We start from the raw sequence: 17,013 nt of genomic DNA, 5'->3' as shown, positions 1-17,013 counted from the left end.
CATTTCAGAGAGATAGGATCATTGTGTCCTTATATACACACCTTCCAAATGTCCCAATTTGAGGACATCCCGACTACGAGTATTTTTGTCATGCCGCTCGGAAAGCTGGGAGGTATGTCTCATTCTGCATAAAACGGGTAGCGTGTATGACAGTAAATGGCTGTTTCGAGGAGAGGTCAGGGGGTTAATGGACATTCTACCATTTCAGAAGCAGTAGGCATGCCCCCTGGGGTGTGGTCACACCCCCATTGTAATTTGGCCACTCCCCCTTTCACACTCTGTCCCGATTCAAAGAACTGCAAAGTTGGGAGGTATGTAATATATACTATACTTTGTAATATATATGCTCATGCTGTGCTATATACCTGCATAGGAAATAAATCTATCCCCAAGATCACAGTTTTATTTTAAATATCTGCAGTTCTGATAAGTTACTGAAACCTTCATAAATGTATTTGTGAATAGTATGACAATAAGCCGATCGACCTTAAACGCAGGTGTTTGGCATTTGTCAGGTACTTACCCATTTGGGGCTAAGTCCACTGCAGGTCCTAGCCAATAAGATCCAGAGCGTTCTCAGCTGCACTATAAAGACTCCTCCCAAGGGTTGCTGTGTTTCTTTTACTCCAGGAAATCCCTCCCTTTCTCCCGTCACAGGTCCCTGGACAAGTCGTTGTTATGTCTAACAATTTTTTTATCCCACCGCACAAAGCAGGCACAGTTCGGCAGAAAGGAATTTGCAAGTCGGCGACTAATTCATGTGGTGCTTCCGCTGGTTGGCCACAGGTCACTGCCCTCTTCGAAGGAACTTTGACTCTTGGTCCCTTTGTGTGAGGGATCACTTGATCTGCTTTGTGAGGGCACGTCGTTGTGAGTCTAAAATGGGTGTAGCGGTCGGATGGCCATATACTGTTTGGTTACTGCTATTAGTTGGAGATGAATCGTAATGTGCATTCTCCACCACCAAGTCTTGTTTTTAATAAATTGTGACCTTTATGTGCCAACAAAGCTCCGGTGTAAGTGTCTTTATTTATTGTACAGGTTATGTCATAACGTGTGAGTGGGGATTGGTGCAGTGAAAGCGAGCATTAACAGTCTGCAGTTTATTAGTCACATAAGACAGCGTGCATTTTAAGCTTTGTAGATCGTTAATATTATTTAATATATATCAGTATATATCAGTACATATAGCTGACACTTTTCACTTCAAACCATGATACAGTAAGATATAATGCTTTCAAAGATACGTTGGTTTATGCTTTTCGATTTCTGACACAAATAATTAATGTTTTGATACAAAAGAAATGAACCAAAATAACAGTTTTGCATATTTTATGTCAATCATATGTACTATGGTATTTAATAAAATTTTGTGTGAGTTTCACATGCTGTCAATTCCATCATTTCATCAGCATTCCAGAAAACAAAATTATAACTTAGGAGAGACAGCATGCAGTCTGCAAAAATAGAGGAAAAGATCAACACAATCAAAGTCTAATGATACCAACGGCAGGTTTGGCAAATTTCAGCATGGGGCAAAACTCGCCTCAGAAGCCTATTAGGCCCAAGGTAGCTATGACAGATGCCCTTCCTGCCCCCCCCCATCCCAGACAGCCCCTGAATGCTACTCAGTGATGTTTGATTTATGTTGAAAAATAAAAGATCAAACACGACTGAAACCGCATGTCAAACACAAAGATGTAATTGGAGGACATTCCATTGACCGCAGTGTGTTGAAATTGCTTTAAATGCAGGCAGCATTTGGCAAACTGCAACACTCCCAAACAGTGTGTTGCAACTTAGTGTGGTGTCAATGGAAACAATGGTTTCCACTTTGAGACCCATTTTCATGCATTGCACTAGTATTAAATACTCTAGCAGAACGCAAAAAATTAGCAACAGTCAGTATGAGCCCTAGGTTGTATAAAGTTTAACACAGTTGCATTTTTTTTTATCACTTGAGGTGAAGTGCAGCCAATGGATTTAAAGCTAATAGCAATGGCAGCTTTGCTGTAAAACTTACTGATAAGGTATGTGGGTAATGTAGACCATTTGGTAACCTTCTTTCCAAGCAATCTATAGCATACAATCAGAACCAAAAGTTTTGAGAATGACACAAATATTATTTTTTCACAAAGTTTGCTGAGTTTTTATGACGGCGATTTGCATATACTCCAGAATGTCATGAAGAGTGATCAGATGATTTGCAATTAATTTCAAAGTCCCTCTTTGCCATGACAATGAACTTTATCCCCAAAACAACATTTCCACAGCAGTTCAGCCCTGCCACAAAAGGACCAGCTGACATCAGGTCAGTGATTCTCTCATTAACACCTATGAGAGTGTTGATGAGGACAAGGCTGGAGATCCCCCTGTCATGCTGATTGAGCTAGAATAACAGACTGGAAGATTTAAAAGGAGGGTGGTGCTTGAAATAATTGTTTTTCCTCTGTTAATCATTATCTACAAGGAAACACGTGCAGTCATCATTGCTTTGCACAAAAAGGGCTTCACAGGCAAGAATGTTGCTGCTAGTAAGATTGCACCTAAATCAACCATTTATCGGATCATCAAGAAACTCAAGGAGAGAGGTTCAATAGTTGTGAAGAAGGCTTCAGGGCACCCAAGAACGTCCAGAAAGTGTCAGGACCGTCTCCTAAAGTTGATTCGGCTGTGGGATAGGGCACCACCAGTGCAGGGCTTGCTCAAGAATGGCAGCACGCAGGTGTGAGTGCATCTGCACGCAAAGTGAGGCGAACACTTTGGAGGATGGCCTGGTGTCCAGAAGGCCAGCAAAGAAGCCACTTCTCTCCAGGAAAAACATCAGAGACAAACTGATATTCTGCAAAAGATACAGGGATTAGACTGCTGAGGACTGGGGTAAAGTCAATTTCTCTGATGAATCACCTTTCAGATTGTTTGGTACATCTGGAAAAACGCTAGTCCGGGGAAGGAAAGGTGAGCGCTACCATCAGTCTTGTGTCATTCATGCCAACAGTAAAGCATCCTGAGACCATTCATGGGTGGAGTTGCTTCTCAGTGAATGGAGTGGGCTTACTCACAATTTTGCCTAAGAACACAGCCAGGAATAAAGAATGGTACCAAAACATCCTCCAAGAGCAACTTTTCCCATTCATCCAAGAACAGTTTGGTGAAGAACAATGTCTTTTCCAGCATGATGGAGCACCTTGCCATAAGGCAAAAGTGATAATTAGGTGTCTCGGGGATCAAAACATCAAAATTTTGGGTACATGGCCATGCAACTCCCCAGACCTTAATCTCATTGTGAACTTGTGCTCAATCCTCAAGAGGAGGGTAAACAAACAAAAATTCTGACAAACTCCAAGCATTGATAAGGCAAGAATGGGCGGCCATCAGTCAGTATGTGGCCCAGAAGTTAATTGATAGCATGCCAGGGGGCGAATAGCAGAGGTCTTCAAAAAGAAAGGTAAACACTGCAAATATTGACTCTTTGTATAAACTTAATGTAATTATCAATAAAAGCCTTGGACACTTATGAAATGCTTGTAATTTTACTTCAATATACCATAGCAACATCTGACAAAAAGCTCTAAAAACAATGACGCAGCAAACTTTGTTAAAACCAATACTTGTGTCAATACATTTGGCCATGACTGTAAATCCCAACTGTCCCAATTTTGGCAGAACAGTCCCAATTTGAGGGGATTGTCCCACAGACCAGCTCATTTGTCTCGATAGCCAGGAAAGTGAGAGGACTGCTGCACGCATTAGAGGTAGGTGCTTCTCTTCTGTCCTCCAAATAAACTCTAAATTGTTTAAGAAGTTAGCTAAATTCACTTTGGTTGTTATGCAGCCATCTATTTGTTAACCTTGTATTTACAAAGGATGATTCTGAAAGAAGACAGATTCATTAATCATTTAATTTCTGGGTCAAATCTCACGTCACCCCTAACAGTTACTATAAACCTGTCGCCAGCAAACAAAATCTCTGTGGAGTACAACTTTCCTGTATACGTGTACAGTGTGATAACAGGATGGGATTGATGTTTAGAATTTAGGATAAACAAATGAGTCAAAATGGTATAGTCTAGGATTCAAGATTAATTGACTAAAGTTAAGGTGTCATTTGCATAGTATTCAGCTAACAAATGATATGCAGGTTGCAAGATATGTCACTTTTACTGATGTTTAACCCCAACATTCTTATTTAATATTTCTACACACTTTCAGTAAAATGTTGTAACCTGCATATTATTATATTTGGTTTACAGAGGATGGTCAGAAATATTGGGTGAATTTTCATTGGAAGGAACACCTCTTTAAATTGAGCAACAGCTTGAAAAATGGTGGGATCAAAAGCAAATGCTGCTTTGTGACATTATGTGGCTTTTTTTTTTTTTTGCACGATTGTACCTGTATCTACAGTTAATGGCATGGCTTAGATGGTGGCGGATCTTTCCAATGGGAAGAGTTAAGACATACCAGGCTGAATGAACTCATGACCCCCGTACTGTAAGGCAGAAGTGCTGACCACTTAGCCACCGTGCTGCACTATATCATTAATGCATGTCATGCACTGTCATGATATTCTTTTGTACCAGAGTCATATTACTGGCATTTTGTATGCAACTTATATTCTACAATTACAGTCACTCAAACCACTTTACATTACCTAAGGGCAATTTCCTCTTTTTTACATGTTGCTATTGCTTTCCTGGTTTTCCCGTTGCTGGGCCAATTGAAAAATGTGCCAAATGGCTTATCCCTTTTTACGTGGGCTGTGTGTGAGTAATCACCAGTCATTTACTGTGAGTTAGGTAGAGGATTGAAGAGCCAACCTCTGGTAGACCTTGACAAGAGCTACAACCCCAAAGAGAGAGAATGACTTGGATGGACGTACTGTATCTGAGAAGAGGTGAGATTTATCTTTAATTGTGAAATGATTCAATCCTCCATGGCACATGGAGGTACCCAGCAGAGAGGGGCTACATAATTTTTCTTATTCCTCTGTAACATCCAATAACTTAGAGGCTGTACCTCAATACATAATATATTTTCTATACCATATTTGCTACCAAGGTTGTTTCTACATAGGTAAGCAATGACACAAGGAAGCTGTCATGATGCATTGAGTTTTGTCCTTTATGATAATAATACATATAATATAATTCCTTCTGAAATTTGCCCCCAGTATTATTGCCTGCCATTAAAAAAGTATTTTGTCATTATACTGTCTAATTTTGCTGTAACGTATGGTAGAGGCCTCTCTGTTAGATGCTATAATATTGTGTTATGTGTCATTTATGCTGCCAAAATTGTATAGGGTGATTAATTTTCCTCTTTGTGGTTTTGGTTGCTTATTTAAAAGTATCTTGCAGGGGCAAGTTTTCCAGGTTTCCACGGTGTATGTCTAGAAATGGCCCTGTGCCTGTTTTAATGCTAAACCCTTCAGGCTACTTACAGCATGTTAAAGACTGTCAAATATCTGCTCATGCTAAAAAAAACAAAAAAAAAAAAACACCTAAAATCTCTCAAATTCATTTATGTTATAAAAGGAAAATAAACTTCATTTTCTTCCCACCAAATGCTTCAACTGTCTCTTGCTAACAGTGATGTCTGTCTGCTAGCGGCAGACATGTCAGATTAACTGCCTGTCCACTTCACTTTAGTTTTATACATCTTTTACATTAGATAATAATTTAAGATGATAAATGCCTCACTTGTAGACTTTTGGATTTGCTACAGAAAATGATCAATACAATTAAAAGATACATAATAGTAGGATTTATTTATTTTTCTACTTTAAATGTTGGCAATGCTTCCAGTAATCCTTTATCTTTATATCAAGAGGCTATAAAAAGGGGTTACATCATGGTGGCCAGTGGCACTGATCTCATCGCAGAGTTTAAATATCTGTGCTCGGAATGATCTGCGCTGCAAGCAAGAATGCAAGAGACAATTCTAGAAGACTAACTCTCAGAACAAGATGGTGGATAATGTGATCTTCCAAAGCAACTGGCAGATTACAGTAATGTGCATACAAACACAAGAACGAATAGGAACCATGCAGCAGGAGAGATACATGTCATTTGGAAAATATTTTCCCTTGTTTTGACAAAATGGATTTAAAATTCCAATACTGAATATCTCATTTGCAAACAAAACCCCAAATTTGTTTAAACTATAAATACTTATACTAAAATATCATTAGACATTTTAATATTATATATATATATATATATATATATATATATATATATATATATATATATATATATGATATAGATATGAGTGTGTGTGTGTATATATGTATGTGTGTGTGTATATATATATATATATATATATATATATGTGTATATGTAGGCTTAACAAATCAGTTAACTATTTAATATTGCTAATTTACACTGGCTAAACACAGGTTTATAATGTGATTTGACCCATGTAACAGGATCCTTTCATAAATTGAGAACACATGTGACCAACAGAATCAATTGTCACTGGATTGCTCTCGGACATACAAAGCATTTGGAGTTACAAATGTTGCGATATTGGTCCTAATTGATTGAACTGGCACTGATATATGAGTATGGCCAACATTACTCTTCAATACTTGGGAGCTTACAATGCATAATTTGGCAGTTTAAAAAAATATATAGGTTGCAAACCTGTGAAAAGTATATCCTGGGTAGTGTGATTAATAAGGGATAGACTTCTGCTTATAAAAACCAATGGAAAAGTGGTAAAAGTAATACATTATATCTTTAGCGGTTTATGCAATAAAGAAGTAGGACTAGTGCAGTTTCACCTAAGTGATAACATAATCTGCAGTCCACCTTACACAGCTCGTTCCACTAGCCATAGTCATTTCCATAAACAGTGCACTCATTATAGAATTATCAAATCGTTTGCAAACATTTCTACATTTGCAAAGCCTGAGACTGTTTTCATTATATGTTGTGGTTTGCTTTAAAAGAAGAAAAAAATAATTAAGAATGTCTTGACCTTGAAAAAGCTGTTTGTTCTCATGCGTCACTACAAATATAAACTTGTCGCTCTCTTCCAGGATTTTCCTGTTAGCAACAGTAGCAGTAAAATGTCCCAAACAAACATGTTATCTTTTTAAGGAAGCCCCACTAATAAGGAATTGACGTTCTTCCCTACAGATAAAAAAAATAATGTAACTTCCCTTATATTAAAATTAGATGTTGCAATCTATGTAAGCATACAATGTGGAAAAAGAATGGAATTTGGGTGTACACTGAAAAAATATAGTACATCATATATATCTTTCCTAAAGTTGCTTATAAAGACTTTTTAAAAGTTAAAAAAAAAGTTGTTTGTAATGTAATTTTTCACAGATTTTTTATAGCATTTATCATGAAAAATTACATTTTAATTTTTACATTTTAGCAATTCCTATTATCAGATAAACCCCTTATGACTGAACTTCCTACATTTCCTTTTGCAAGTTCATTTAAGATGTCAAAAATTGCCAAAGTTTAGCAAATTATAAAAAGGAAAAACTAGTTGTCTCTAGCTGCATCAATATAATGTTATTCAAAATACAACAAGTTACTAACCACAAATCAGTTACAGCATTTACTAGTGATATAATTCCAATAAATGTTTGCAACTGTATGTTTATATTATAATAATAATTAAACAGAATAAAATGTATATTAATATACGTATCAGCCTTTTTTCATTCTTAATTGCTTTGGGTATCAAGTTATGCAATAATTGTATTTTAAAATGCATGTGTGTAGCAGAGCAAATTAACCGCGAACATTTCATATGCAGTAAGGACCTCATTTAGAGTTGGACGCAAAGTCTGTTTTAGGCGCATCCAACAAAAAAACATTATCACGCATGTGCAGAAAGCCCCAAATCCGCCTGAATCTTGGACGCAATTAACACTTGCGACTCATTACGAGAAAATGGGAGGAACGCGGAATTGTGAAGGTGTGACCATGTAAATACATCCTAGTCGCAGTGAGGCGCAGACGCAACACACAGGGCTAAAGCTGTGCGGCAGTAATTAGGTGGCGCAAGCGTTTGCTAGCTGCAGGAACTGCTTTGATTGACTGATTTGATTGATACATTTTTTAATAAATAAAGTACCTAACTCTACCACTTGAGTTATATCAATTAATTTAAAATATTTCATAATGATAATCATAAAAGATGATGAAGGCAAAAACACCTAGCACAGAATATTATTGAAAACCTTGTTAATGCTATTGTTCAAATGAAAACATATTTGAACATTTATAAAAATAGTGCAAAAAAAAAAAAGGTACTGTAACCCATAGTAACTAATCGGTCTCTTACATTTGTCTGCTACAATTTTTTAAATTAAACTAATAACCAAAACCAGAATGGCAAACACCAGGTGGATTGCAGGTGATCAGTATCACCCTCAAGAACAGACAAATAGGACTATTTATCATTTATCGCCGGATTTCAACGAAAGTAGTAATTTTATTGCTGCTTATCACCAGGAGGTAAGATGTTAAAAACAGAAATCTTTTATGTATTGATTTATTTATTACAGTAGACAATGCTGCAATGTGAATTCAGGACCAGAAGATAAATATGCAGTGCTATGCGACCATTGAAATCCGAACGGCTGGTGGGGGGTATTGTGGGGGGTATTGTGAGGGGATATGTAGTCATGTTAATTTAAGCACTTCCAATTATTTTGAAAGGATCCTTTTAAATCATCCTTTTCTGAGCTCACTTTGGCTATTAGCCTCAGGATTTAATAGATATTCTGATGGAAAGACTACATCAAGGATTGTGTGTTATGAGCTGTAAAAACACTAAAGGGTGATGTATTTAAATGTTCAATGATAAACGTCCTCAAAATCACTGAAATCTCATAATGCCGAAAGAATTCTGCAACAAGAGGACTAAGTTTGACCCTCTTTTTTTTTATAATACTGTATATTCTATTCCAATGTATTGATTAATACTTGCCACTAATCCTGTTTAATGCATTTTAAATAATAACCTACCGGTTCTCCTGCCTTTCCTTCTGGAGCAGCGTTCATTTTGGAAACTGATGTTGGAGGGGAAGGCGCTTTGCGCTTCTTAATCTCTGTTCCAGCACCAACTCCAGAAATATTGCTAAGTGACAATGACGTGCCCAATGTAACAGGACGTGAATTCACAGAAGGGGAGCTTGGAGCAGTTGAAAAGCCCTGGAAAGGAAAGGAAAATATTAGTTAATCATAAAAAGTGCCATCAACAGACTAAAACGTAATTACTCAATATTGCTGGTGATACATATTACAAGTCAAATACTTATAGATTATGTTCAAAAATAAAAGGTTACATGACATCAAACTTGACATTAGCTTTAAAGGCTCAGTTGCTACAATTGTGATTATTATATAAAATAATAAATATTATGGGCAGCACGGTGACTAAGTGGTTAGCACTTATGCCTCCCAGCACTGGGGTCATGAGTTCAATTCCCGACCATGGTCTTATCTGTGAGGAGTTTGCGTGGGTTTCCTCCCACACTCCAAAAACATACTGGTAGGTTAATTGGCTGCTATTAAAATTGACCCTAGTCTCTCCCTGTGTGTATGTAAGGGAATTTAGACTGTAAGCTCCAATGGGGCAGGGACTGATGTGAATGAGTTCTCTGTAAAGCGCTGCGGAATCAGTGGCGCTATATAAATAAATAAATGATGATGATGATGAAATATTCCCTATTTAATTTTAAACAGTAAACATTAATTTTTGTGCACTCTGAGGGTGATCACAGTATTTATCACGATGAGCCCAAGGGTTGGACAGGACAGAATGTCCAAAGGTAGCATGTGATACAATCACTTTGACATTCACCCCAATACCCTTCAGCAAATCCAATAACCATCCTCATCTAATCACCTGTGAGCATTGGAAGTGAGAAAATGTTCACCTTTACCCTCCTTCTTAGGATGACTATCACATGGCACATGGATGTACCTTGATTAGCACGTTATGTATTATTCTCCACAAAGGTGAGACTATTTAAAGTAAACTCTGTATTACCATTTGATAAAGGGGATTCAAACATTATATTATCATATGAACTGGTAACATGGGCTAGCCAGTCCATAACTTTATGTCTATGACTAATATCTACACAACCACTGCTTTGACTTAAGTGTCGTTTGCCACATTTTTTGTGGAGTACATATGTTTTCGTCCAGCAAGTCCTCATTCTCTATATATTATCTATAGACTATAAGCAGTTTACACAATAAACTTGATATATGTGCCCGCTAATACAATAGGGGCATCAATAAGAAGAGATGGATAGATTGGCTAGTGATAGTGACAAGTGCAGAAAAAATAGGTATTTTTGCACCAGTCAATGCTTTGTAAAAACAAAAAAAAACAAAAACGCCACTATTAGTGATGCCAATGTATTGCTTGGGTATTTGTACACTTAAATAGCTAATGAAATGAATGACAAGTGGGGGAAAATTGAGCTGTTTGCGCCACACAGTGTGCTGTAAAAAATAAACCATTTGAGATATCAAGCAATATACTGTCTGGGTATTTGAACACCTGTAGAGAAATTACAAGTAGAGAAACAATGGGTTTATAATGTATTACCATACCAAAGTAAATAAAGGAGGGAGGTGTAAATAAATGGCTAAGTTGTACAATAGGAATAAAACCTACACAAATCTATTGGACTCCAATAGCTTGTGCCTCACTATAGGGCTAAATAAGTAGGATGCAAAATAAAATAAATAGGCACATCCTACAATGCTGATAAATTATTATTATTTATTTATAAAGCATCAGCATATTATACAGCACTGTACATTGAGGGGATCATAATATAAACAAATTCCGTATAATGACATGAAACAGAAGGTAAAGTTGGCTGACCAAATGAGCGAACTTCTAAGAGGTGTGGGAAGCAATTGCTACATAAGGTGGCAAAATAACAGTTGTGGCTGCTTGTGTAGAAAGTGTGTGTTGCTACTTCAAGGGAGAAGCATTATAAGCCATCAATATTAAAGCAGCCATTGGCGACTGGATTTCTTGGCTACTGGTGCAAATGAAATGAGGATGGAAAGTGGAAAATGGAGGCATGAAAGATGATCTAGTCCATGTAGAAATCTTATTGCAGACAGTCAGCTGCTTGCAACAATGACTGTCCTTTATCTTATCTCAACCTGCTTCCTCTTCTGGCTCTGGAGAAGGGTTTTGTGTTTGTTTTGCATGGGGCACTCTTGTGGACTCCACCAGCTCAGAGTAGCTGTGTGCCCTGTAGATGTGGCATTATGCTCATTGCTGGACACAGAGTCAGGATATTGGTTCCCTCTGGATCAAAGAACATGAGGAAAAAGAGCCACAAAGAAGGTTGTGGAGATCACCAAGGGAGAAAGTAAATGGGTTCAGCTGAACTGAGATACTATTCCTGAGGAATGTCAAAACAACCCCGCCATTGATATGATGACACTCCTCTGTCATATCAATTTGCCTTCACACATTTTTTTTACGGTTTTATATTTGTAAGAAGATGAAGTATAGTGCAGCCATCTCTAATCTCCATACATATGCAACCTAGTGTGCACAGATCAGAACTGAAGATAATGTTTAGAACAGTTGTAATTAGCAAATGTGATAGATTTAGAAATCATGAATGAGCTTGTACATCATTTCAGGAATTCCTGTTTTGTGCATAACTGAGATGGCTAATACCTAGTCAGTTATTTTCAAACTAAGCTGTGTCCTCTTTATAAGCTGACACTAAGAACTATTGAAAATGAGGAGTGCAATATGATGGTGCAAATACCTAGTGAATAAATGACATAATGTATATCGTGAGTGTCAAATACACAATGTTTTAAACCTTCCGCAGAATACGTATTCAATTGCAGTGTTAAAATGAGGAGCACAATATGCATTGCAAATACCTAATGATATACTGTGAATGCCAAGGACACAATGTTAACAGCCTTCCGCAGAGTAGGTGCCGGAGTCCACAGAAGCCACAGTCCGGGAAAACACTCACCCTCAAAACTAACTTTCTGTTCTTACTCTATTTCTCCAATGTTGTGCCTGATCACGGGCGATGTCCATCTGATCAGGCACAACATTGTAGAAATAGGGTGAGAGAACAAAAAGTTCTTACCCTATATTGGACTGTGGCTTCTGTGGACTCCGGCACCTACTCTGCGGAAGGCTGTAAACATTGTGTCTCATGATATACATTATGTCATTTATTCACTAGGTATTTGCACCACCATATTGTGCTCCTCATTTCCAATACTGCCTGCTGCTGCCACAGAGATAGATTGCTAATATGAAATGGGTGGGGTAAAGCAGAGGTGGGATCCCATGAATCAAAGAGAATTGTGCTTTGCAAGCAGAGTTTAAAAGATAAAACAATATTTATGCTGGGAGGAGGTCAGGGAGGGGATTGCCAAGAGCTCGATCTCTACATTAATTAAGGAAACTGCCTATAAAGTGTACTATAGGTGGTACTATACTCCTGATAAGTTGTCTCGAATGTTTCCTACGGCCACTCCGAGCTGCTGGCGGGAATGTGGCCAGAGAGGTACGATGCTACACATATGGTGGACCTGCCCTCGCATAGTTCCTTTCTGGAACATGGTTCTTACACTCATAAACTCTGTGTCAGAACAACAGATAAGTAAGGATCCCTGGTCATTCCTTCTCTCTCGCCCTATACCTGATGAGAGCGCGCCCTCTAACAAGCTTATCTCTCATTTTCTGGCAGCCGCTAAATCCCTAATAGCAAAGCACTGGAAAGACCCTAGGGCTCCCTCTATGCAGGAGTTACGGTCGTACATAGGACATGTCGCAAGCATGGAAAGTATAACGTGCTACCTTAATGATAAATCATATAACTATGATAAGGTGTGGGCCCCGTGGTACTTTCTAGAAAGCCGTAGTACGGCTCCTCCTCCTGCAGATGGAACATAGCTCTTGGGCCGCCTCTGGACCCCCCAGGCTGGAACTGGTGCGCGGATGGTGAGTAATGTCTGTATGCTACCCCTCTCTCGTGCAGTCATTGTAACTGTGTGCCCTAGCTTTTCCCAGCAATGTTCCAAGTTTGCGTGCCTATTGGTTTATTAGTTATATTGTTGACAATATTTGTGCCTTTCTACCCCCCACCCTCCCTTCCCTTCTCTTTCCCCCACTGAAACTCAGAGGAAACACTTTGATTATTAAGATTTTTCTTGTCCAAAATGTTATCTGTACTGTTCCTGTTGTTTCCTCTACAAATAAGGAGTTTAAAAAAAAAAAGATAAAACAATATTTCCATGACTCACAGATTTTGAACCGAAATCCAGCCGAAACACAGCAAACAGGATTTATGGGGTTTCATACAACCCTAAAAACATAGCTCACATCACAAATAGTAGACATTTTCCTATAGAACAATTCAGAAAGAATAAGTTCTAGATCAACTGTAAACACTTTATAAAAGGCTATAGATATGTGATCGTTGCCGATTGGTTTTATATATTCCATAACTGGCCCGATTCTCCAGGGGGCATAAATTATTCTGGAACAATCTGGGCTGATTTGCAAATTTCAAAACAGTGAAATAAATTTGCCACCACCTCATTTAACATATAAAAATTGTTTGTAGGCAAAAAAGGTATCCCTCCTAAACAGGTCACTCACCCAACATGTACAGTGTCCAGTCTTTGAAGCTCATTTAAGATTTTGTCTTACAACAAGAATTGTTTGTGGATTTGGTTGCAATATAAGGCACATTACTGGTCTGCATAAGGCAAGGAATGCCACAATCCTCCCAGCCAGGGCCATCTTTTCTATTGGGCATGATGTGCAGGTGCCCGGGGGCCCCATGGGCAAGGGGGCCCCATAGGCAGGGCTTTTAATTAGAATAAATAATCCTCCAAAAGAAAAAAACCTGCAAAAAAAACCTTCAAGGGTCACTGAGTAAGTACATCTATCTATCTCTATATATCTATATCTATATCTATATCTGTATCTCTATACATCTATCTATATATGTATATATATATATATATATATATATATATATATATATATATATATATATATATATATATATAGGGGCCCCGGTGCACTGCTTTGCCCGGGGGCCCATAATGTTGTTAAGATGGCCCTGCTCCCAGCCCCGCCTATGAGTAGGAGCAACATTCTGCAGCCCTGCAGTCACCATCAATTTAAAATGGCAAGCTATGCTCTTTTGTATATATGGGCACAATTGCACACAACAGAGAATTAATAATGTAATTATGCTGTATGCTGGCACTTTTTCCCCTTCATAAATGTCCTTCTTTAACTTAATTATTGCCATGTAGATAAGCACCTTGGGGGATATTTACTAAACTGCGGGTTTCAAAAACTGGAAATGTTGCCTATAGCAACCAATCAGATTCTAGTTACCATTTATTTAGTACATTCTACAAAATGACAGCTAGAATCTGATTGGTTGCTATAGGCAACAGCTCCACTTTTTCAAATCCGCAGTTTAATAAATATACCCCGTAGAATATTAGAGATTATATGAGGACTGATTTGCAAACCACTTACTCAGTTTGTTTTGAAGAGAAGGTGCATACTGTAACTACCTTGCTGCTTGTCCTATACATACTAAAGAATTTAAATACAGCTCAACTGATCCACAATAACAAGTATAACCATAGCACAATGTTTTGTACTCATATTATTGTCTATTTCAGTGGGTGGACAGTACAGACAATGTCTGATTGCATTACTTGCCAAGATCTGTTCCTAGCTCATTGCTTACTTAGGCACAAACAGTATCTTACAGAGCCAAAGAATATTGTACACTACGTAAAGTGCTGAGGAGAACTCTCCTGGAATGGTCAGAGGGAAGACAAAAGTTTCTTGCCTACTTCCAAAAGTAATGTTCAAATAATTACATTAAATTAATGTACCCTTGGTGCTGGTACCATTACACAAAAGATAAAGGGATACTATGATGACTACTGTTTAGTTATTCTACAAATGAAGAAATTGAAGAATTGGTGAATGTTTATGATAAACTTAAACATTTTGGATTTATTTATGTGGTCAGTTACAAAAAAAGAGTCAGCATCTAATAATCATGGAAATGTTTCATACATTTACTAAACGTAATCCTTACATTATTCAGTGGATTTTGCAAGTTTTAGTTCAGTTTGCATATCACCAAATAACTAGATCTAAATAACCAAATGCATTCAGATTGGCCATTGATGAAGTAATTCGATGTGATCAGGACCATATTAAATATTAAGCACATCACACACACTAAGGCCTTAACATTGGGGTTATCTGTTTCAAATTTTGCCACACATATGGGTAACCAAATTGGATAAATGTAACTATTCAAAGGTGAGGGAAAATTAGTCATGCAGGAAGTAACCGTACAAGGGACTGCATTCACGCAGTGGCTAGATTGATTTTCCTTGAAAATCGTTTTACATATGCTGAGTCACTCTGTCAGTCTCTACATTGGTTGCCTGTTTTTCTACAAATCCAATATAAAATTCTTCTACTAACATACAAGGCCATAAACAAAATTGCACCAACATACATCTCCTCACTTGTTTCAAAATATCTCTCAACTCAACACCTCCGTTCTGCACAGAATCTGCGTCTCTCTTCCACTCTCATCACTTTCTTCCATTCTCGGTTACAGGCCATTCTCGGTTCCAGGACTTTTTCATGCTGCACTCACTTTATGGAATTCACTCCCTCACACCACAAGAGACATTCTTCTAGTATTCAAACCTTCAAGCGTTCTCTGAAAACATACCCCTTCAGACAAGCTTATAATATTCCTCTATTACCCTCTTAAACTCCTTAGGTTACCCAATTACCACACTCTACACAGCTAACACAAGACAACAACCCTCTGACCAACATAGTTATGTGACTGAGCATACAGCCCACTAAATACTTGGTAACCTTTGCATTCTAGCTGGACAAATATCTAATATGATGTAGCACTTACCCTTGTGTATCAAACCATTGCAAACTTGGTGTCCTATCACAGTATTATCATCATCATCACCATTTATTTATATAGCGCCACTGATTCCGCAGCGCTGTACAGAGAACTAATTCACATCAATCCCTGCCCCATTGGAACTTACAGTCTAAATTCCCTAACATACACACAGACAGACAGACAGACCGAGAGAGGCTAGGGTCAATTTTGATAGCAGCCAATTAACCTACTAGTATATTTTTGCAGTGTGGGAGGAAACCCACGCAAACACGGGGAGAACATACAAACTCCACACAGATAAGGTCATGGTCGGGAATTGAACTCATGACCTCAGCGCTGTGAGGCAGAAGTGCTAACCACTTAGCCACCGTGTTGCCCAAATTTGAAGTCATTGAGCTCTTCAGAATGACCCATTTTGTATCACAAATGTTTGCAAATGGAGACTACATGGCTAGGTGCTTGATTTTATACACCTCTGGCAACAGGTCTGATTGAAATACCTTAATTCAATAGTTAACAGGTGTGGCCAAATACTTTTGTCTATATAGTGTATGTGATAATGCATTGCTTACTGTAAATTATATGGATATTAGAAGTCACTGATGAGTTTTTATCACCATATAAATATATATTTGAACTCACTTTTTAAATAGACTCATACAGGAATGCGTCTCAGCAATACAGTGTAAATTGGAATTGTTTCTCTCTAGGGTCCTCCATATAAATAAACTGGTCATGAAGGAACAACTATTTATGTTAATAAACTGTGTGTGTGTGTGAAGGAACAATTGTCAACATTAGGGTATTGGCTTATAGACCGAACTTTAGCATATGTGTAATACTCTCAGCTTATTCAGCTGTCGGGACTTGCACCCTAAGGAACTGAATTAGATTTTTTTATCATTCATAACCATACTTACCAACTTTCTTCAGCTCTCTTCCGGGAGCCTGCCGGTGGAGGTGGGCGTGAGGGGGCGGGGCGCCAAAAATTGCGTCATTTTGGACCCGCGCCCTGTGACGTAATGACATTTGAC

At 38.0% G+C, this 17,013-nt stretch overlaps 1 protein-coding gene across 2 annotated transcripts in view; it reads right to left on the bottom strand.

Moving 5' to 3' along the window:
- The window catches only part of COBL (cordon-bleu WH2 repeat protein), a 329,526-nt gene that overhangs the window by 150,507 nt on the left and 162,006 nt on the right, over window positions 1–17,013 (bottom strand). For both annotated transcript variants that reach the window (XM_075212632.1, XM_075212631.1), the window contains one exon: window positions 9,000–9,185. In XM_075212632.1, the coding sequence (XP_075068733.1) occupies window positions 9,000–9,185 (186 nt within the window). The remainder of the gene's footprint in view (window positions 1–8,999; window positions 9,186–17,013) is intronic.

Source organism: Mixophyes fleayi, chromosome 5 (assembly GCF_038048845.1).
Source record: "Mixophyes fleayi isolate aMixFle1 chromosome 5, aMixFle1.hap1, whole genome shotgun sequence".
Taxonomy (NCBI): domain Eukaryota; kingdom Metazoa; phylum Chordata; class Amphibia; order Anura; family Limnodynastidae; genus Mixophyes; species Mixophyes fleayi.
This window is presented reverse-complemented; position numbering and strand designations above follow the sequence as displayed.